General features: G+C 34.9%; 1 protein-coding gene across 1 annotated transcript; it reads right to left on the minus strand.

Annotated features, from left to right (window-relative positions):
- Nucleotides 1-6,582: 6,582 nt before the first annotated feature.
- LOC140035783 (F-box/kelch-repeat protein At3g06240-like) lies at nucleotides 6,583-7,781 on the minus strand. The gene is made up of 3 exons (XM_072077171.1): nucleotides 7,726-7,781; nucleotides 7,422-7,591; nucleotides 6,583-7,250 (listed from the first exon to the last, which is right to left on the minus strand). Exons 1-3 carry the CDS (start codon nucleotides 7,779-7,781, stop codon nucleotides 6,583-6,585), a joined length of 894 nt encoding a protein of 297 aa, XP_071933272.1.
- Between the last annotated feature and the right edge of the window lie 14,161 nt (nucleotides 7,782-21,942).

Here is a 21,942-nt window from a genome sequence, read left to right on the forward strand (position 1 = left end):
GTGTGAAACAATTCATTGAGAGAAATTGTTGTATTTGCACCTTAGGATTAGGTCGAAAGAGTCAAGAGAGAGCGGCCATGCCAGTTCGCGTAGACGATGCACCATTATTCTGATGGACCTGGTTTCCCAAAAGAGTTGTTTATGCATTTAATAGTAACAGCCATAGTAAAATAGTCATATTGCTTGTTCAGTGATGGGACAACTATTATGTGGTGGAAGTGGAAGGTCATGAGTTCAACCCTTACCTCCTACCTTGTCACTTAATTGTGACTTCCTCCTCTGGAAAAATTCCGTCGACTCCGTATTCTCTTCGATTAGATTAGAGTAGATTGTACAAATGTTATCGTTGCGATAAAAAAAAAAAGAAGATGAGACAACTATTAATTAATACTTTGTAAGATTTTGATATGTTTTACCGTTCAGTTAAAGGTAAGTCAAGAAGAGTTTATAGATTCACCCAGAAATAGAAAAATTAAATTAAAAAAAAAAATCGATTTTTTTTTTTATATATGCCAAAATTAAAATGAATCATAGGTTAACAGGCTAAGAGTAAAAAAAAAAAAAAAGAGAACTCGTACACCCTAAAATGAGAGGGAATCATTAGGCTTGCTTTAAACCAAGCATTTTGAGACATGTTAACCACACCATCCATATGCCACGGGGCCGGGGGGAGAACAGAACAGAATATTTTTGTTCAAATAAGCTATTAATATTGCTGCACAGGATACTGATTGTTTCCATTAAGAGGAAATACCAGAACAACAAATCGATAGTTCGATCAAAAAACACTCTTTTATCAATGTATGCTGAGATTCAGTAGCCTACTCGGCAATGAAAGAAGAGATGAACCTGTTAAAAGCCTCTAAACATAAATTACCTCCTCTGCAACTTCTGGTGCTAACGTTGAGCTAACCTGCAACAAAAGCCACATAATGAGTCAAAATTTTAATACACATCTCAAACAGAGATTTCAGTGCCTAAAGAATGTCCACTGCAAAAGTTAGAATAACTTCGCAAGATCTTAGGAGCTAAGAGTCACTTCCCTTGTACAGTATTCACAGGTAAGGCTCTTGGAGAAGGGTACATGGGCTGAGGTAGAGATCTACATCCATGGTCCACTAGTATGAGTAACTCCCTTGAAGAACTCTTCAAGAAAACAATGTACCACTCCCCCTGATAACCACTTGCCTGATTCACTTTCACATGAAAATCATGGCATGCCATCAGATCTTCCATAATCACAACCTATCATAAATGCTCTCTTTCATGTGGCGAGTACGATCAGGCTTATAGTTCATCTTAATGCCATCTCCGCTGCGTAACTGACTTGTAGTGTCCCGTCTTTTTTTCTAACTGATACTGGTCACATAGCCCAAAATTTGGAGCACAAAGACACCCAAAAAAGTGTATGCTCCGTTTCACTTATAAACCATCCAGTAGTTTCTGTTACTTTAAACAGTGCAAACCAACCATTACCACCTCCAAATCTTAAGCTTCTGTACTTCAGCCCGTTATTGGGCTTGAAAAAATCAAACTCGCCAATTTTGAAATTTACTTGAAGATTTATCCTCACATTGAACCATATCTTTGGTCACATTTCATGTGTATGCTGCACTTCCAGAACTGTACATCATTAACTGGTTCATTTGCAGCAACAGTCAAGCGTGCAAAATAAGCATATCAGTACTTCAAATCAATTACCAAACGTGCATAAATCAAGAAAAGACAAGCAAATTAATAAGCAGTCCAACATTGAAAAGGACTAATAATCAAAACTTCCAATTATCACATTACCTGTAAGATTGTATAAAATATCTAACATGTCACTAAAATATTATGATCGTAGAGTTTTGGCCACTGAATTCTTAAAACCTTCAAATAGCTCACCCAACTACTAAATCCCTCAACAATTGGTCATTCTGTCTAACGTCATTGTTAAGACTTCTTCATTCAGTTAAATCTAGGATTTTTAGCTCTACATAAAATAAATTAAATTATAGAAGCAAAGAAAATTACCATATAACATGGTTAAGAAAATGAAAAGAGATGGAGAAGAAATATGTGAACAAGAATAAGGAAAACACAAATTGCATGATTTTGCTTCTTCTATTTTTTTTTCTTTTCTGAGAGTATCATCTGCGGAAATAAATGCCCCTAAACTTAGTCAAATTAAAGAAATACAACAGCCAAAATGGACCGAATGACCATTAGTATACAGAATTATTGACCTATCCGAAACTTCTAATAGTTAAGTGACCAAAACAATGCGATGAGAATAAATTTAGCAGGCTTAGGTTATTTTACCTAACTCATAATAACTCCCCCCACAAGTAGAAACTCTCAGCCATACCTGAAAATTAATAGAGGACAAAGTGAGTAACTTTCATTACCAATGCAACATTTCTTTCTTTCTTTGCATAAACAACAAGATTGATAAGGAAAAGCACTTCAGAAGTTAAAGGTCATGCTTTCAAAATGTCTGAATATAAACATATAAAATGTGACGGATTTAAGCTATTCCAGCTGTAGTACTTAAGCTGGAAAGTTAAAACCATAATCAAAATGTCCTACCGCAGGCACCGACAGAAACTGTACAAAACATTATCTAATTAGCAATGAACCAAGCATTTAGGAGAAATTACCATTTAGCATGAGATAAAAGAAGAAACAAGCACAGCTCAGCAACTGTCTTCAAATTTAATCGAAATTCACAAGAAAAAAAACACACGAAAGACATGATCTAGCATGATCTATAATACTTTTTTGGGCCACTTTTTCAGACGGTTGAACAAGGGCCAATGGACCACAAAGAAGGATTGGACTCACACAGAGTCAAAAGAAGTAAGAAAAGTAATTCAATCAGCAATAACGCGTCAAGAAAAAAATGACAAATGGCAAAACCATGATTAAATTTGCAATCAATCTTGATGCATTGACCAAAAAGAAGTTGTTGAATCAAACTTTAATGCTAAAAGAACCAATGCTAACAGTTGCCAATCATCTATGCTTGCATGAATTTGTAACAGATTTACCTGCTGTTAATACAGTTGTAGGAAGAATACAATCAATGCCAGTGATGTAATACCTCCACCTGTCACTGGGTCCACAAGTTTCAGATGGAGCGAACTTTGACCGCAACAATTACCTGAAAACAGAAGCAACCCAAGAAAAAAAAGTTTCAGAACAAAGTCAAACAAATTCATTCAACAAAATGAAAATATAGTTAAACAACTATAATACACTAAAGACTATAGTTCTACTGCACTATAACATAGATATGCTGATACCAGAATGAATATTGCTGTTAATTTTGGAGGATAGAAAATTATAGCTTGCGGTCAAGGATTATGAGTTTCAAAGATTAGATTAGAAAGAACTCAGAATAATTTATGTGACTAAAGCAATAGATTTATTGACCCTTAATACTAGAACCATAAGATATATTTCTTGAACAGATACATATAATATTCTAAGAAACGAGGTCATTATGGGTTCTCCAAATGGCAGAGGAAGCAAAAATAGCATTTATGGACAGAGTAATAATATCACACCTACTTGCTGATATGCTCAAGATGATTTTCCAACCAAAGAAACTCGAATAAGAAGTCTTACACGTTGAACATACCGAGAATTATTTCTGCTAAAATAAGACAGTATTACTCCTTGTTATATATATACACTATGGAGTTTAAGAATCAATCATAGCTATGCCAAAAAAAAAAATCATAGCTATGCAAGTAAGTTTTACTAGAGAACTGCAGAAATCTCTCCAAGTTTTACCACGACCAATTGAAGTGTCACCAAGGGAAGCAACTGCCAAAAGGAATATGTCATCACTAGGTCTAAATTGTGAACCCAAAAAATCTAGAGCTTCAAAATCTCTTCCCCAGTATGTAAATTTGTTGGCATGCTAAAATGAATTTTGAGAAAACAAAATTTTATATAGCTAAATCAGGTGATATAGAAGCAAAATTTCTTAAAAACTGTATCAGACTATGAAAGCTTAAGGAAAATAAACATGGATGCCAGAGATGTTAGAGAAAGTCTAAAGAGGCACCAGATCAATACATTGGCTTTTCATAAGACTTGCAAACCTCTTCTGGATAAAATACTTATGTATGGGGAATATCTAACCCATATTATCTAACTGTAAAATATTCAAAGGATAAAGCATAGCAAAATATGAAGAAAACTCAGCAACTTCCCTTTCGACTCTATTCAATAGATGAGATGCTCATATTTAGTCATGCTGTTTACCTGTAGAATTACAATCACTAAGTGTGCTAAGTGTTGATGCATGATTAGGAAATGTCTAACATATATCCAGAACACAAATTCTAGATTTTGGCTGTGGAAATCATCAATGGACACACATAAAGGTGTCAGAATAGTGTAGCTCTCAGCATTTAGCAGGAGTCCAGCATGAAAGACTGAGGCATTTTAAGAAAATTTGATACTCATTAAAGAAAATTGCAAGAACATATGAGCTGTTGGCGAGAATAATCGTTTAAGATAGAAGGTAGGTCGTCTAATAGACAGCAGTGCTAAATCCGAACCATAACCAGACACTGGATGGAAAAACTGTATATGAGTAGTAGGAAAATGCCTAATGTCTAAATTTGGATCAACATAGTTGAAGCATATAAAAGAGTAGTAAACCGAGTCACTAGCATTGAGCTGTGCTAGTGCCTGGTGCTAGTTTGATACCAAAAAAAAAACGGAAAGCTGGCTGCCAGTTAAGAAAGAAATGGTGATTAGGAGTCTTTCTCATAGCACCATGTAAGGAAGGGGAAATTCTCTGAGAGCGGGTGGGTAGAGCTTTTGTGGTACCAAAGATGCCCAAAAAGCTAAGATAAAGGTTGGCTTTTAACTCAGAATAAGACCTACTTCACAGAAAAAAAGATGCTAGAATTTCCTATAACAAAACCTAGCAATAATACAAGCCTTTATCACCTATTCAAGGATTTAAACACAACTTTTAGAATTTAGCAAAGACTCTTATAAGCTTGGGGAAGTTTCTGTATCTCATCTTCTAGTTGCAATTAAAAAGTGCCACTCCATTGCTCATCCAGTGGAGTTCAAAGTAGAACTTTAAAAAACTCATATGAGCAAGAAACAACATGATCAATTTGGGTAATATGCCTCCTAAAACAAAATGGCCTTCAGGCCTCCACTCCATGAAAAAAGAACCACATACGATGTCACACACAAAGAAGTTTTACATAAAACAAGATCAACGTCTTGGTCTTCTAGAGCCAGTCCTAGCTTTCTTCTTTATGTCCCATCCTACTTTTGCACAGTCAATCAGTTATTCAATGCATAAAGACATTTTTCACCCTCTCTGAATTTGCAGCTCATAAAAAGTCCAGCTTGAGTTTAGAACATATACAGGACACATAAGTATACAATAGTTTAGACAAAAAACTAGTGCATTAGGCATCCATTATGCAGAATGTCTGCATGGCATACTGAACTAGAAATGTGTTCTGTATGATATCCATCGAAATTAAAAGTAATGCTTTATTCATGTTAGAATAAAAGAGAGAGAGAGAGAGAAATTTTAATCACGGAAGAAATCCATGAGAAGCATAATCCCAAGGAACATCCTTTCTGTTCACACACATTCTTCCCGGTCAACAAGAAAGACACAACTAGAGTTAAATATCATTTTTGACCCAAAAACACAAAAAAAAAAAAAAGAAAAGAAAAAAGGCTATTGGTTTTACCTCTAATTGTCTAGTAAAAGATTCACAACATAATGATATGAAGACACAAGTCTCCTTATAAGCATCAAACTTCCTCAGATCTCAAATTCCAATATCTTCAAAGCAAGTCATTGATGCTCAGATACAGCATTAGAAGGATAGCTAACAGTATGCTCCAAAATCCATTCTTCTTGGCCTGCAAAAGGATAGCGAAAGAAGAGAAATACCTGAAAGCTAAATATCAATGTGACATTGGATAAATACAAATTTTAAAGCAAGTGAAATCAAAATTCCACAAAAATTTCAATTAGCATCAGATACAAAGATGTTGATGCATATCAAAGCGCCAGAGTATCTAAACATATGTTGAGAAGAGCAGATGAAGCCCTTTTATGCAGAAAGACATTTAAAATTCAAAACTTTCCTCACATTAAAAATCAAACAACCTAAGCCTGAAGGGAGGAAAGGTATAGTTGGGATCCAAATATATCTGATAAAGCTTAGAAGTAACTATATTAGCAGAGATAAGGGATCAACACTTCGGGTTTTGTCATAACGATACTCACTTTGAAGGACAAGAATTTCCTCTACCAGTAGAATCACTTCAAAAAACAAAGAACAGCAATAACTGCAGATTATGTACATTTAACTAAGCCAAGATAAGACCAAAGGAGCTTGAAATGCAAATAGTCCATGGTTCTAAACATGCTGTGAAACTACTAGCAAAAATTCATAGGTAGGCATTTGTTGCACAACAGATCTGCATACAAAATAGCAGACAAGTAAACACAACCAATTAAGAAACACAAACAGATAAATTGAAATCATCTTGCCTTTTCTTTTGATCCACAGCTTCCTCTTCCTTTTGTTCATATTTCTAATCCATATGTCCATCCAGGTTAGCTTGTTCATCCAGTAGGAGCAAGCTTTCCATGTATGTTATCAAGAAACAGCTATGCGGGCAATACTTAGGAAGCCCAAGATTCTTCACTTCCTGCTCCTTAAAATCATATGCCACCACTTTTGAATCAGGTGTGAGAAGCAGAATATCACAGTTTTTAGTAACCCCTAGAGACCAAACTATCCTCTGTTCTGTTACCACATTGAACAATCTCTCCCAAGAGTTGGTCACACCATACTCTCTCATCACCCACAAACTCCAAGTACCAGTCCCTTCAAGAGCTGCAAAATTTCCACAAACAAAAAATGCAAGCATGTCCTTGTAGTCCTTGAGCAATGGACCTCTATAATCCCCCTCCATCTCTAAATCCAGCAACTCTAGTGTCCTAAATTCTTCACTTTTAACATCAAAAGCCACAATCAAATCTTCATCGTGCCGTTCAGGATGAAATGCAAGCCAATTAACAAACCCATTCACATATACAATTCGCAATTGGCAGTAAATAATCCAATTAACGACTAAATTCTCAATCTTTCTCCAAGAACCTGTACTCAGATTGTAGACCTCAATCTCAGTCTTCTCCAGGTCATAGGGAGCTTCACAATTTGGGCTATCATATATAATCCTAACCAACTTAAAGACACCTGCATCAAAATCGTAACCACAACCAGGGGAAATCCAACTAAATTCCTTAGATATCCCTTCACAGCTAGAATTCCTAATGGTTATAATTCTCCTAACTGAAGGGTTCCACAAATAGACAACCCGACCGTGTCATACGTCGTCATTTTCTGTGAGGCAAAGCAATCCAGCACATGAATCAACAACCGAACATGACCCAGATACAAAATCAATGGGGGGTTTCAATTCTAAGACCTTCGCATATCCATTAGGCCCATCAGACAACAGATGGTATGCAGTTTCTCGCTTTTCCCCGTCCAAAAACATATGAAAAAGATATCCAGTTGATGGATCATCTTTATAACTAGAAAAGCAATTACTAAGGTGGGTTCTAATAAACGATGGAGATCTTATAAATTGACACCATGATTTGCGAATGAAAATGAAATTGGCTAGACTTCTTGAAGGCAATCTTACAAGAATGTCACCGAAGATTACTTCTTCCGGGATGCTTTGATTCCTTTCGCCCGCCAATCGCTGTTTTGCTCAGCCATTGACTCGGATTAATTAGATGGGAGATATCAGGTTGAAGATGGTGGCAGAATTAGCAGCGAATTGGAGAGGTCGCCGTTCGGGGAGCAGAAGAGTAGATTAACTGAAGTGTTTGCCGATTTGGCAGGGCGTTATAGAGTGACAGTGACAGATCGGAAATTTTGGAATTTTGTACTATTGCGTGTCATGAATTCATTTATTAAAGGCCATGGAATGTAATGCTAGCATTTTTTTTTTTAAACGCACTCAAAAACAACTAATTCATATAGGTCCTACTATCCTAGGTTATTACAGAAATACGGTTTCATTTGCATACATCACCTTCTACTATGCAATTTTAGGCTCAAGAAATAGTAAAATACACAGTTGCATGTGTATTTGAAGATGAGTATAAAACTTGTGAGAAATATATAAAATAAAATTTTACATGATTTTAGCAAAAGCATAAATGATGGATTCTGAACCAACTTCCCTCACGTAAATTGGTGAGTTGATCGTTAGGTAAAGCATAAAGTGCAAATCTGGTTACAAGTTAGGGTTTCAAACCTTTGCACGTGTTTTAAAATTTAAATGGTATGTAGTAGTGCATCCCTTTGGTTTAGAGATAAGATCCTCTTCCTCTAGTCTTTCTTAGTCCAATTGATCCCTCCCCTAATATAGGTCCGTTCGCGAGCGACTCGATTCAAGCTCGACTCGAGCTGGTCGAGCCAGAGTCGAGCTCGAACTCGAGCTCAAAATATTAAGCGCGTTAGCTCGCGAGCCGACTCACGAGATCGAGTATATATATATATATATATATTTTTTTTTTATTTTTAATAGTAAAATTATATAAATATCCTTAATATTTTATTATTTATTAAGAAAAAATATTATTTTATTAATTTTTTAAAAAATAAAATAATTATTTTTTATTTTTTCGAGCTCGAGTTTGAAAATTACCAACTCGTCGAGCTCGAGCTTGAGTTCGAGTTCGATGAAATTAAGTCAAGACTCGACTCGATAAGGTCAAAATTCGATTCGACTCGACTCGTTTGCAGCCCTAGGTTAAACCCATGTAATAAAACTATAAATGGTCGGTTGTTACTCCTTAGTTTTAGTCAAAGTATGGATAATATGATACACATACGCGGAATGTGCTTTTTATTACAAAGTATAAATAAAAATGCAAGGACGGTAGAAATTGCACATTTTACATGATAACTAGGTAATCAAATTGCTTAATCATGTAAAACAATATATATATTTAGCGCTTTTAAACTTTGGAGTATACAAATATATTTCCATGAATATCATTGAGCTCTTTTTAACAAAATCCTCAGCTAGTTCTGACTTAAATGTTCAGAATATTGCCCAAATTTAACAAGTTCAATCAAATGACCTAGAGACTTCTAAGGTTTAGCATAGCATTAACAAGTTAAAATACTAGAAATGTCTGTGTAACCGAAATCATAAATTCTTGAAGGGAAAAAATTCTGCTTGGAAGAAGATAGTTGTCGTCTAAAAATTAGTAAGAAGAAATTTGGAATAAAAAAGACGAGTAACAGTAGAGATTGCTGATTTGGAAGCCAAGCATAAGTGACAAATGACAATTCGACATATGGTAATTTTCTTGGATTTGTGTGCCATTGATTCAGTATGGGCTACGGCCCATTACGACTGCAGTTACAGTTGTTTGTGGCAATTTATTTGATGGAGCCTTATGCCAACAAATTAGTTCCTCTTGGATTTGGTGTTTTTAGGATATTTTTCAAAAATCGGCTAGATTTCTTGAAGGCAATCTTACTTACAAGAATGTCTACTTCTTCTGGGAGGCTTTGATTTTTTTGGCCCACCAATTGCTTGTTTTGCTCAGCCATTGATTCGGATTAATTAGATGGGAGATATCGGGATGGAGACGGTGGCAGACTTAGCAGGGAATTGGAAATGTCGCCGTTGGGGGAGCAGAAGAGTTGAGTAACTGAAGTGTTGGCTGATTTGGCAGGGCGTCATAAAGGGACAGTGACAGATTGGAAATTTTGGAATTTTGTACTATTGTGGGTCGTGAATTCATTTATTCTTTCAACGAAGAAATCAGAATTAAATTACTAACTCTGAATCTCAGGTATTTATCTCAAAAGTCGGCAACTTTTAAGACCATCCAAGAAACTAATAACCTAACCCTTAACCCTCCGAGGATCGATGTGGGCGTGAATTCATTTATTCAGGGCCATGGAATTATGCTGTGTGATGAGTGGTTGTGGGTGAAGGAAGAAGAGCTTATAAATTATTTATTTATTAGATGTAGTTGAGATTGTGTGTATTATTGAAATTATTTTTGGAGTGTGACTGTAGATTTCAAAAACAAAAACAGTTTAATGAGTCTTACTATAGACTTCAAAATGGTAGAATATTTCAATTGTGTACACAAAATTTAGCTTTACTAGTAGGAACATTAACCAAATGACCTTGAAGTTTTCAGTGCTATTCTCAAGACTTTTCTTTTTCTTTTTTTTCATTGTAGGATTTGGAATCTCCTTTTGAGACAAAAAAAAAAAAAATTTAATGGTATTACACACGTGCACTGTACGTGTTTTCTACTACTAAGTGCTATAAATCCAATGAGTGTAGAAATGATAATCTACCTGTTTAATGATATATAATAATCTTACGTGACTTTTTAAGCTTTGAAGCATACAAAAATTATTTCCATAAATATCATTTAGCTGTTTTAACTAGATCCTTAGCTTGCCCCAAGTTAAATGTTTTGTAACTTTCTAATTTAAACAAGTTTAATCTAGGTGATATTTAATCGAGCAGCTTGGTCAACTAGTCAGCAACTTAGCAACTTGGTCATCAGCAACTTGGTCAACTGCTTGAGTCGAACTTGGCAATTACCGAATTCGAGTCAAATTTAAACTACTTGATTGAAACTTAGGGTCAAGTTCGAGTACAGATCTGAGAGACTTGAAGGTTTAACGAGCTCTATCGAGTTCTCTATTAAATATTTAATTATTATATTATTATTTTTCAAATTACTATTTTAGGTTTGTTTGTTACAATATTTAGGTATCATATATTTCAAAACTCTTTATCGAGTTCGAGGATAAGGCTTGAAAATTTTTTGAGTTCTAACGAGTCAAGCTCGAACTCATAAAGAACTCTAGCAAATTAAATTCGAGTTCAAGTTCAACTTAGAATACTCATTCGATTCAACTCGATATCGCTCCTAGTTTAATCCGGAGACATAGAGACTTCTAAGATCGAGTACACCATCAAGAAACTTGCAATCCTTTGACTCGTTGATCTGATGCATTTTCAATTAGAATCATAACTTCTTAAAAGGAAATAAAATTATGGTATGATATGCAAATGAAAACAAAATTGGCTAGAATTCTTGAGGGCAATTTTACGAGAAATTTAACAACTATCACTTCTACTGGAAAACTTTTATTGCCATTTTTCTCCTCCATGGATTACAAGAAACTTACAATGGTGGGATTAATTCTAATAGTTGAGGTTAAGACTCTCTAGGGCTCTAATTCCCTTATCCTTTCTTGCTTTTTAAATTATATTCCACATCTTTCTTGTTAAAAAAAATTTTAAAAATAAGTATAGAATGGAAACTCTAAAATATCTTCCATCCATAGCATAGTAATCTAGATATATGAGAGATATAAAATTTCAAAAGAAAACAACTAAAAAATAAAAGAAATTCTCACATAGAAGTTTTAGGAGAAGAGAAAACTCGTAGAAAAAATTCCTTCCAAAACCAAAAAGAGTGCTCTCCCTTATGGAGAAAAGATAAATCTTTATTTCCATACGGGTTTCTAAGCATGTGTACCTGTATTGCAATATTGTTGTATTTTGATTATATTCATCGGTTTTGTGTGACTTGCATCTTTATTTTTGGTTAATTATTTAAGGGAATAAAGAAGGATCGATAGAGAAAATAGTGGTAGTGTTATACGTTATAAGAGGTCGACTTGTTAGGAAGCCAAATTGAGAGATGAAATTCTTTTTTCTTTTTTTTGGGAGGGGGAGCAGGTAAGAAGGAGATTTTGATTCTAAAACCTCCTACTTATAATCATTCCTTTCTTACTACTTAACTCAACCCTGCCCAAGATGAAGTCGATTAAACACTCGGTGGCATGTATAGCTCATCTAAAGGTACACCGTATTGCTCTTTAGTATTCAGCATCTAATATCAGTTGCACGTATATTCTTTGAATATAAGCTTTTTGTAAAGTAGTCATTGACAAATTAATTTATGATACGTAATTTTTACTTTTTCACCAACTAATACTAATCTATCAAAATCAAAACCAAAACCACGTGCAATCAAGGTAAATTCCTTTCATGTTTTAGTCCCGTTAGAGTCTTCAATGCATATGATTCTCCTTATAGAAGGGTTCAAAAGATTAATAATTTGACAAAAAAAATATCCTTCTTTTCACTAAGCAAAAGAAAGTTACTGCACGAATTGAGCACGGCGAAAATCCAAAATATTCAGGGCTTTTGATTTTAATTTTGCCATAATTATTTGTTTTCCACATCAATAAACATGTTTTAGAGAATTAATTCAGATTGTTTTTCTAGCTAGAACTGCACTAATTAAGATGGACACGAGTATAGCATGGAGGTGTAATAAAAGTACACCATGATTCATGAACAATATAGTAGGGATATTATCGAATTCTTATACTATATAAGATTGAGATTTAGTCAAAGAGGGCAGGGGAATTTTGGAAATTTGAAAAATGTGTTGCTTTTTTCAACCTTTTGGTACAACTGATTGTAACATGTGTTTGGGTGTTTTTACATTAGAACTCCCATATTTGTACATTTAAAACTTGTATTTATCGACACATCTGTGTATTTGTGGAATGTGGGCTTATTTGGCGATCATTTGTGCATTTGGTCAATTCATATAAGCATGGGTTTTTGTGCAATTACTGAAATGGGGTTATTATGCAATTAAAATAGAACCACATTGCTTGCTGATAACCTCAGTAATTGCAATATAGCTCCATTTAAATTGTGTGAAGCACTCATAATTATATCAACACTTGTTTTTCTATGTCTGAAGTTTAGTAGAAGTTCAGTCGTTGGAAACAGTTTCTCTACCAGCAATAAAATACTATTTATATCCCAATTAAACGGCCAATAATGTCCGGTATGCTGCTAAGTTGTTGTCTCAATTATGGTTCTTTCAATTCTTCCTCCTTCACGTTCTTCTGTTTTCCCCTTTTTGGCTTTCATGGCTGCATTCTTTTTTCAGCATTTACACTCAGCATTTCATAATGGTTTTCAGCAGAAGTTACATTTCCTTAATATTACTTATGTGCTGTTGTCTTATATTTATCTTCATTTATTTGCTTACCACAGACATTAAAAAATCCTCTTTAACCACACGTGCCAAACACCCGCGCATTCCCCCAAGTATTAGTTATAACGCGGTCTTGGATATTTGCATCAAAATTTAGTGCAAGGTTGAGACTTTCCGAGTGAAATTGAGATACATATTGGAATTTAAGGGGTGTAAATGATGGATTTTGAAAATTAGGGTTGGGACAATACTCATGGATACAAGTCAAAATTTTCACACGAATAATCCAATTAATTTATCGTATATGATGATCTTCGTGGAGCTATTAAACTATAAAGAGTACATGTATGATGTTTCAAGAATATTAGTTAACTATTCTAATGAAATTCTTACCTAATCCCCAGTGGAAAGTCCATTGCATTAATCTAGCTGGGGACTTCTAAGATTGATCACAGCAGCAAGAAATTAACTTGCTATTCTCCTAAGTTGATAAAATGCTGAAAGTGTCTATTTAATCAAAGTCATAAGTTTTTGAGGGGAAAAAAAATGGATCATGAAGTTTTTATAATTTCTCAAACCTCAAAAGAGGTGACTGCAATCATTACAAACTCTAGAAGAGGCTTTTGAAATTATGCCAAACATTTATAAGCCAAGCTTGGTTGTATTCATTTTCATATTCGTTACCTTTTATGCAATTTTAGGCCAAGAAATTGTGTAAGGCACGTGACTAGCACATGTATTTTACTATTAAGTATCAAAAAAGTTAGAAAAATAGAAAGTAAAGTACGGATAGCACGATATGTGTGCGTGGCACATGCTGCTTATTAAAAGTATTACGAAGTATAAAAATATAAGAAAAGTAGAAATTGAACATTTTACATGATACTAGGTAAGCAAATTGTTTAATCAGCATAACAAATGTGCTTATAGCTTTTAAACTTTGAAGTATACAAATAAAATTTTCATGAATATCATTTAGTTGTTTTTAAAAATATCCTCAGCTGACTTAAATGTTCAGTAAATTGCCCAAATTTAACAAGTTCAATCAAATGACCTAGAGACTTATAAAGTTGAGCATACCATCAACAAACACTAGAAATGTTTGTGCAACTAAAATCATAAAGTCTTGAAGGGAAAAAAGTCTACTTGGATTGACTAGATGGAAGAAATCTACATGATATTGGTTGCTAAATTAGTCGAGGGTTGAAGAATAGGCTGCTTGATTAATTCAGTATGGACCATGACCCATAACGATTGGTGTTACAATTGTTTGTAACAATTTATGCATACCAACTTTTTTTTTTTTTTTTTAGCACCAAAGCATAAATCTAGCTGCTCCAAGTCTTTTAAAGGTTACATCCATAAAGTAAGACTTCCAACTGAATGTGAAAACAGGTCCTCCAAGTGCAAAACACTAAGAAGAATGGAAAGTCTTAAAATGCTAAATTTTTCCAGAGCAAGATAAAATCTCGAAAGTCAAAATGCAGAACGTGTAGGTAACTAGAAAACATTTGATATATATATATATATATATATATATATATATTTTTTGGAAGTATGTTTTTATTTATTCATGGAAAATATAACCAAATATTCCTCTTACATAATCCTCATTTTTCTAATTGAAGGTATCCCTATTCTGTCCAAACGGATTGCCCCACGAGCCAATCTTGGGAATGTACTGAAGGTATCATAAACCTCAATTTGTTTATCTGGATGAGATATACCCACATTAGATAAAGCATCAGCAACTGTGTTAGCTTCCCGATAGCAGTGCGTGAATCTAGGTGGATCATCTAATAACTGCCAAATCTGGTTGACGTATCTTCGAATTTTCCACGGACACTGAGTACGACGTTGAATGATCCTAATTAAAACCAATGAATCTGATTGTACACATATGTTTCCAAAACCGTTATGTATACAGATCTGAAGACCAATAAGAAGGGTACAAGCCTCTGCACAGAGACATGTAGTTTCTCCCAGATATGCCGAAAAACCAATCATTGGTAATCCAGTGGAATCCCGGAGTATGCCCCCACCTCCACCTATTCCTGGATTACCCTTAGCACATCCATCCGTGTTAAGAGTATACCTCCCTGTCTCTTTAGTTTCCCAGCGGATACCTTGATATACAACCGTACCCCCAGGTGCCTTTGACCAATCATACAATTGACAAAAGGATTGTAGTCTTATCAGTTGTTTAAAATGTATTCCTACCATGGATTGGATTTCTGAGAAGATGGCTTGGCGAATGGCCGATGATTGCATCTGGACACCCTCAAACATTGCTTTGTTCCTTGCCTTCCAAATCTGCCAGCAAATTACACTAGGAAGAATACGGCAAATAATCCTTCGTAACTCAGAATCCTGTGAATACAACCACCAATCTACTATGCGTGCTCGTAGAAAAGATCCTGAGAATTTTATTCCACATAACCCTCCAAAATAATTCCAAAGGAATGACGCAATGTGTCCATTGGAGAATAAATGCTCAATAGACTCCTCAGAAGCCTCAGTACAGCAAAAGCACTTTGACGGCAAATGGAAACCAAATTTACGAAGCTTATCCGGTGTCGGTATTCTCCTCAGAAGTAATCTCAACATGAAAAATGAAACTTTCAAAGGTATCCGAGGGTGCCAAATGGAAGCAAATACCATAGACGTGGGTCGGGTCTGCCTAATGTCCCCAAAAGCCGAATGTAGAGAGAAATTTCCAGTTGTTGTGGGCATCCAAATGACTTCAGCTATACTTCCTTCTTCTGGGACCATTTGTTCTGAAATGGAATAAGCAATTTCCTTTGGCAATGTGTGGTATAGAAGATTCAAATCCCAATGGCCGTTGTTTACGAAGTTTCGGAACATCAAATTTGGGATAACCGGAACCTTTAGAAACAATGCACCACTCCCCAACCAGTTATCGTACCAAAAATGACACGCCCCATATTTGGCCACCCATAATATTGAGAGTTCCACTTGCCGGCTCATATTGATCATCCTTCGCCAAATTGCCGAATCCGTTGGCCTGAGTTCTACCTGACAAGGATGCAGACATTTACAATACTTTGCTTTCATGAAGGTCGACCACAGTGATGATTCTGTTCGGAATTTCCACCATAACTTGGAGGAAAAGGCTGTGTAGACGTCACATAATCTCCGAAATCCAATTCCCCCTTCCTCAACTGGATAGCACAATTGAGGCCAACGTATCCAATGAAGCTTCGATTCCTCGGGTGAGGATCCCCAGAGGAATGCCGAGCATGCCTTTTCTATAGTTTTAAACACCGAACCGGGAATCACTGCAGCTGACATTAGGTGAACTGGTATTGATGATAATACATGCTTGATTAGAATAATTTTTCCTCCAAAGGAAAGTAACCTTGATTTCCAAGACAGAATCCTTGCTAGTATTGCGTGACAAACTTCTCCAAAATAAGATGATTTGATGGAACGTTATGCCCAATAAACAATATCAAAATGGTAAACAATTGTGTACGCAAAATCTAGTTTTACTAGTAGGGATATTGATCAAATGATCTTGAAGTTTTTAATGCTATTCTCAAGACTTTTCTTTTCCTTTTTTCATTGTAAGATTTAGAGTTTTCTGTTGACCAAAAAATAATCAATGATATGACACACGTGCACAGTACGTGTTTTTTTTATTACTAAGTGCGTTAAATCCAGTGAGTGTAGAATTGATAATTTTACATTACACTATGTAATCTACTTTTTTTTTTGTTTTGAAGGACTAAGTAATCTACTTGTTTAATCATGTATAATAATCTTTGTACAACTTTAAGCTTTGAAGCATACAAATATTATTTCCATAAATATCATCCAGCTTACTATTATCCCCCGCTCCTCACCTGCTGACGCTCTCCCCATTCCCTTCTCCACCAGTCTTCTCCACAACTCCCCAACCTATTTAAGCCGCCAGTTCCCCGTTGGAAATATTGACTCTACCATTCTCCTCCTCTTCGGATCTTCTGAATCACTTCTCCTTCTCTACTGTTGTTGTCTTCCTCCTTCTTAACTCATTATTTGAGGCCAATATCTCTCTCTTATTCATGTGGTTAGCTTCTTGTGATTTTGTTTTTTGTTTTTTGTTTCTTTTTTAAAAGATTTTTGAGTGCCCTTGATAAAAGTGAAGTATAGACTATTCTAGAAATGCATACCAAGGGGAAAAAAAAAAGAAATGTACACAAGAATTGTATGTACAATAGGATTTTGAATTTTGGTATTCTGAATCAAAAACTAGAAATTTGAAAAGTTAGAATGTGATAAAAGCAATTTTTAGAAAGAAAAAAGTCCAAAAAAAACTTTGAATTGAGGCTATTTAATAGAAACTTCTGATTGTGAGATGGAATCCTTGTTTGCGTTTTGCACAATTTTTTTTTTGGGCAATTTTGCTGCAATAGTTTGTCAATCCAAGAAAAAAATATATATCTTTTGAAAAATTGAAGCTTGTTTTATTCTTTTATGCTTTTATATTGACAATCCAAAAATAGTTATTGTTTTGTGAGAAAAAATTAGGAACTCTTGTTAGGAGGCGTGATGTGACCTATATCCACAGGGTCTATATAGGGGTCATAGACCAGATTCACTCAAGTATTTGCACTTTACATATGGGTTAATGCAATAAGTGATTTGCTAAATTTACCCTTTACATATGGAACACGTGATGAATTCATGATTCACTTTCATCAAATTGACCTGAAAAAATGTTGGAGGTCTAAATATGAGCACATTTTTTATGGTACGAACTAAAAACTGCTCATTTCATTTTGAGAAATAAAATTTCACATCAATGATATGTAAGGGACGATTGATACAATTTTTCCCTTATGAAATGTAATTTTTTACTTATTGCCAACTAATACTCATTTATCAAACTTCAAACCCAAAACCACGTGCAATCAAAGTAAGGGCCTATTTGGCAAAGTGAATTTTTGCCAAGTTTGTTTTCTACCAGTTTTTTAACAACTTTAACTATAGTAATCTTAAAAAATTTCTCAAAGTTTTTAAATTATACACTTCAAAATACCCAAAACACAAAAAAAAAATTTTTTCCTTCCTTTTTTTTTCTTCCACCTCAACCTACCACAACCTCTGCTGCCATCTCTTTTTTTTTTTTTTTCTTTCTCTTCTCTTTCCTTCTCCTCTTATCCTCTCTCTCCCATCTCTGATGAGATAATCAAATATGACAAACAATATCTCGTGGATGTCAAAGCTGTTTGTCGGGAAAGGGCATTTACTGGAAGTTGTCACAAACAACTTTGAACAGGGACTCAATGCCGGCTTTCTCATTGTGCATATAGGCTCGGTTTACCTGGTACTCATTAATGGTGATACCACCGACGTTGGCACCGGAATGAGCAGCGATGGCGCGCATCGGGCCGCCGACCCCATAATCGGCATCTAGAATGCGGGCGACCTTCTTGACGTGTAAGAGATCGATAACCATTTCCTCATGGATTCTGGTGGCGTCTCGATAGGACTTGCTGGGGATGGAGGGAGAGAAATGGAAGGATTGACCCCAAACCCAGTGGTAAATGTCAGTGACAAGGTTGTAGAAGGTGTCGACGAAAGCGGGGACTTTCTCGGCTGTCTCAATCTCCTTGGGGCAGCTGAAGAAGGACTAGTACTATTTGTACTTGTCTTGGACTTTCTTTTTATTGATAGAGTCGTCGGAGAGTTGGACGATGTGCTTCCCTTTCTGTTCGGCGGAGAGGGAGAGGGGAAGGAGGAAGAGAGAGAGAAAGAAAAAAGGAAAAAAAAATTGTTTCTGCTACAGCTTGTTCTGGCGCAGGAAGGGAAAGGTGGCAGGGGAGGGGAAAGGGAGAAGAAGAAGAGAGGAAAGAAAAGCAAAAAGAAAGAAAAAGAAAAAGAAAGAAACAAAAAAGAAACAAAAAAATTTTTTCATTAAAATTTTTTTTTTACAACTTCTATAGTAAATTATAGTAAAGTTTTATACAAACAGCCAAAAAACTCATTTGCCAAACGGGGTCTAAATTCCTTTTATGTTTTTGTCCCATAATCCCATTAAAGTCTTCCATAATCCTATGAGGGTCTCCAATGCATATGATTCTCATTACAGAATGGTTCTAAAGATTAATAATTTGACCCAGAAAAAAATATCCATCTTTTCATTAAGCCAAAGAAAGTTATTGCACGAATCAAGCACAAGGAACATGCAAAATATTTAGGGCTTTTAATTTTAATTTTTCCATAATTATTTTTTTTGACATCAAACAACATGTTTTAGAGAATCAATCTAGGTTGTTTTCTAGCTAGAAGTGCACTAATTAAGATGAACAAGGGTATGGAGGTACAATAAAAGTGCACCATGTTCATGAACAACATAGTGGGACATTCTAGATTATTAGATTTGGAGCTATCTTGGTTATTTGCACCAAAATTTAGTGCAAGATTGAGACTTTTGAAATGAAACTGAGATGCTCATTGGAACTTGAAAAGCAGTGAATTAGAGGTGGATTGGCTGTTCAACCAAAAATGTTAGGGCAAATGACTTTGCAACTAGAAGTGTTGTAGCTGAAGAAGGTAAATAGGAATAAATGATGGATTTTGAAAATTAGGGTTGGGACAGTACTCACGGGTACTAGTCAAATTTTTCACACGAGTAATCCGATTATTTTATCGCGTATAATGATATTCGTGGAGCTTTTAAACTAGGAAGAGTACATGTGTGATGTTCCAAGAATATTAGTTAACTATTCTAATGAAATCCTTACCTAATCCCCAATTGAAAGTCCATTGCAGATTCCTAGCTGGGGACTTTTAAGATTGATCACACCAGCAAGAAATTAACTTGCTATTCTCCTCCGTTGATGAAATGCTGCAACTTTCTATTTAATCAAAGTCATAAGTTTTTGAGGGGAAAAAATGAATCATGAGGTTTTTGTAATTTTTTCAAATCTCAACAGAGGTGATTGCAATCATTACAAACTTTAGGAGAGACTTTTGAAATTATGCCAAAGCCAAGCTTTGTTGTATTCGTATATGTCACCCTTTACGCAAGTTTAGTCCAAGAAATAGTGTAAGGCACATAACTAGCACATGTGTTTTATTATTAAGTATAGAAAAGTCAGAAAAATAGAAAGCAAAGTATGGATGGTACGATAGGTGTGCGTGGTGTGTGCCGCTTATTAGAATGTATTATGAAGTATAAAAATGCAAGGAAAGTAAATTTGCACATTTTACATGATACTAGATAATCAAATTGTTTAATCATGCATAACTAATGTGCTTATAGCTTTTAAACTTTGAAGTATACAAATTAATATTTCCATGAAGATCATTTAGTTGTTTTTAACAAAATCCTTAGTTAGTCCTTTCTCCACCAACCTTCTCCACAACTCCCCAACCTATTTAAGGATGGCAATGGAGCGGGGTTGGGGCGGGGGACTCGCTGCCTACAAATTCCCCCCGTCCCCCGTCCCCTGCTCCTCCCGCCCCATCCCCGCCCTGCCCTACCCCGCTTCTTTCCCGGGGCTAATAAAAATTTGTTATATAATTTTATTATAGTTAAATTTTAGCAACTAATCAAGTACTAAAATATCAACATATCACCAAATTATTATTCATTGTAAATTCACAATTGAAATTTATAAAAATAATCAAACAAAAGTTATTTGAATACAATCCAACATGATGAAATAAATACAACTAAAGTAGTCAAATTTTCATTTTTGACACAAATACAATCACTAATTCATTATTGTGCTTGTGCTTTTTTTTTTTTAGAAAAAAATGTTATTGTATTAAGTGTAATTAGAGATTTAGTATAAATGTATTAGTAAATTTAGTATAACCAATTAATAATTTGTATTAGTACACATATATAATTATTAATATAATTGATAATATCAATTATATTACATATACTAATATACATTATATACTACATATAACTAATAATATTATTATCATAAGTTTGTAACTAATTAAATTATATATAATTATATACATATATACATTTTATATATTAATTTTTTAAAGCGGGTGGCGGGGCGAGGGTACACTACCCCGTCCCCCCGCCCCGTTTCTAAGTGAGAGGGAAAAAATTCCCCCCGTCCCCGTCCCATTAGCCCCCCGTGCCCCATTGCCATCCTTAAACCTATTTAAGTCGCCAGTTTCCCATTGGAAATTAGCTCATTTTCGAAGCTCCTCACTCACTTCTCCTCCTCCATTGTTGTTGTCTTTCTCTTTCTTAGCTCATCATTTGCCGCCAATATCTCTCTTTTATTCATGTGGTTAGCTTGTTGTGATTCTGTTTTTTGTTTCTTTTTTGTTTTTAAGATTTTTGAGTGCCCTGATAAAAGTGAAGTATAGACTATTCTAGAAATGTACACCAGGGGAAAAACAAAGAGAAATGTACACAAGAATTGTATGTACAATACGATTTTGAATTTTGGTATTTTGAATCAAACACTGGAATTTTGAAAGGTTAGAATGTGATAAAAGCAATTTTTTTAAAAAAAATGTCAAAAAAATTTTGAATTGGGGCTATTTAATAGAAACTTCTGATTGTGAGACGGAATCCTTGTTTGCATTTTGCATGATTTTTTTGGGCATTTTGCTGCAATAGTTTGTCAATGCAAGAAAATAAATCTATCTTTTGGAAAATTGAAGCTTCTTTTATTCTTTTACGTTTTGTTATTGACAGTCCAAAAATAGTTATTATTTGTGGGAAAAAACTGTTAACTCTTGTTAGGAGGAGTGATGTGCCCCATAGATGTTACAGGGTCTATATAAGGGTCATAAATTGGATTCATCTAAGTATTTGCACTTTGCATATGGGTTAATACAATAAGTGATTTATCAAGTTTACCCTTTAA

This window comes from Coffea arabica, chromosome 2c (assembly GCF_036785885.1).
Source record: "Coffea arabica cultivar ET-39 chromosome 2c, Coffea Arabica ET-39 HiFi, whole genome shotgun sequence".
Taxonomy (NCBI): domain Eukaryota; kingdom Viridiplantae; phylum Streptophyta; class Magnoliopsida; order Gentianales; family Rubiaceae; genus Coffea; species Coffea arabica.

Bases quoted from the DNA above. Each gene is read 5' to 3' on its own strand.
- LOC140035783 (XM_072077171.1), bottom strand. From the start codon at position 7,781: ATGGCTGAGCAAAACAGCGATTGGCGGGCGAAAGGAATCAAAGCATCC. The intron at 7,592-7,725 runs GTAATCTTCGGT...TTGCTTTTCTAG, and splicing joins ATCAAAGCATCCCGGAAGAA to TTATAAAGATGATCCATCAA. The intron at 7,251-7,421 runs GTGCTGGATTGC...ATTTTGATGCAG, and splicing joins ATGTTCGGTTGTTGATTCAT to GTGTCTTTAAGTTGGTTAGG.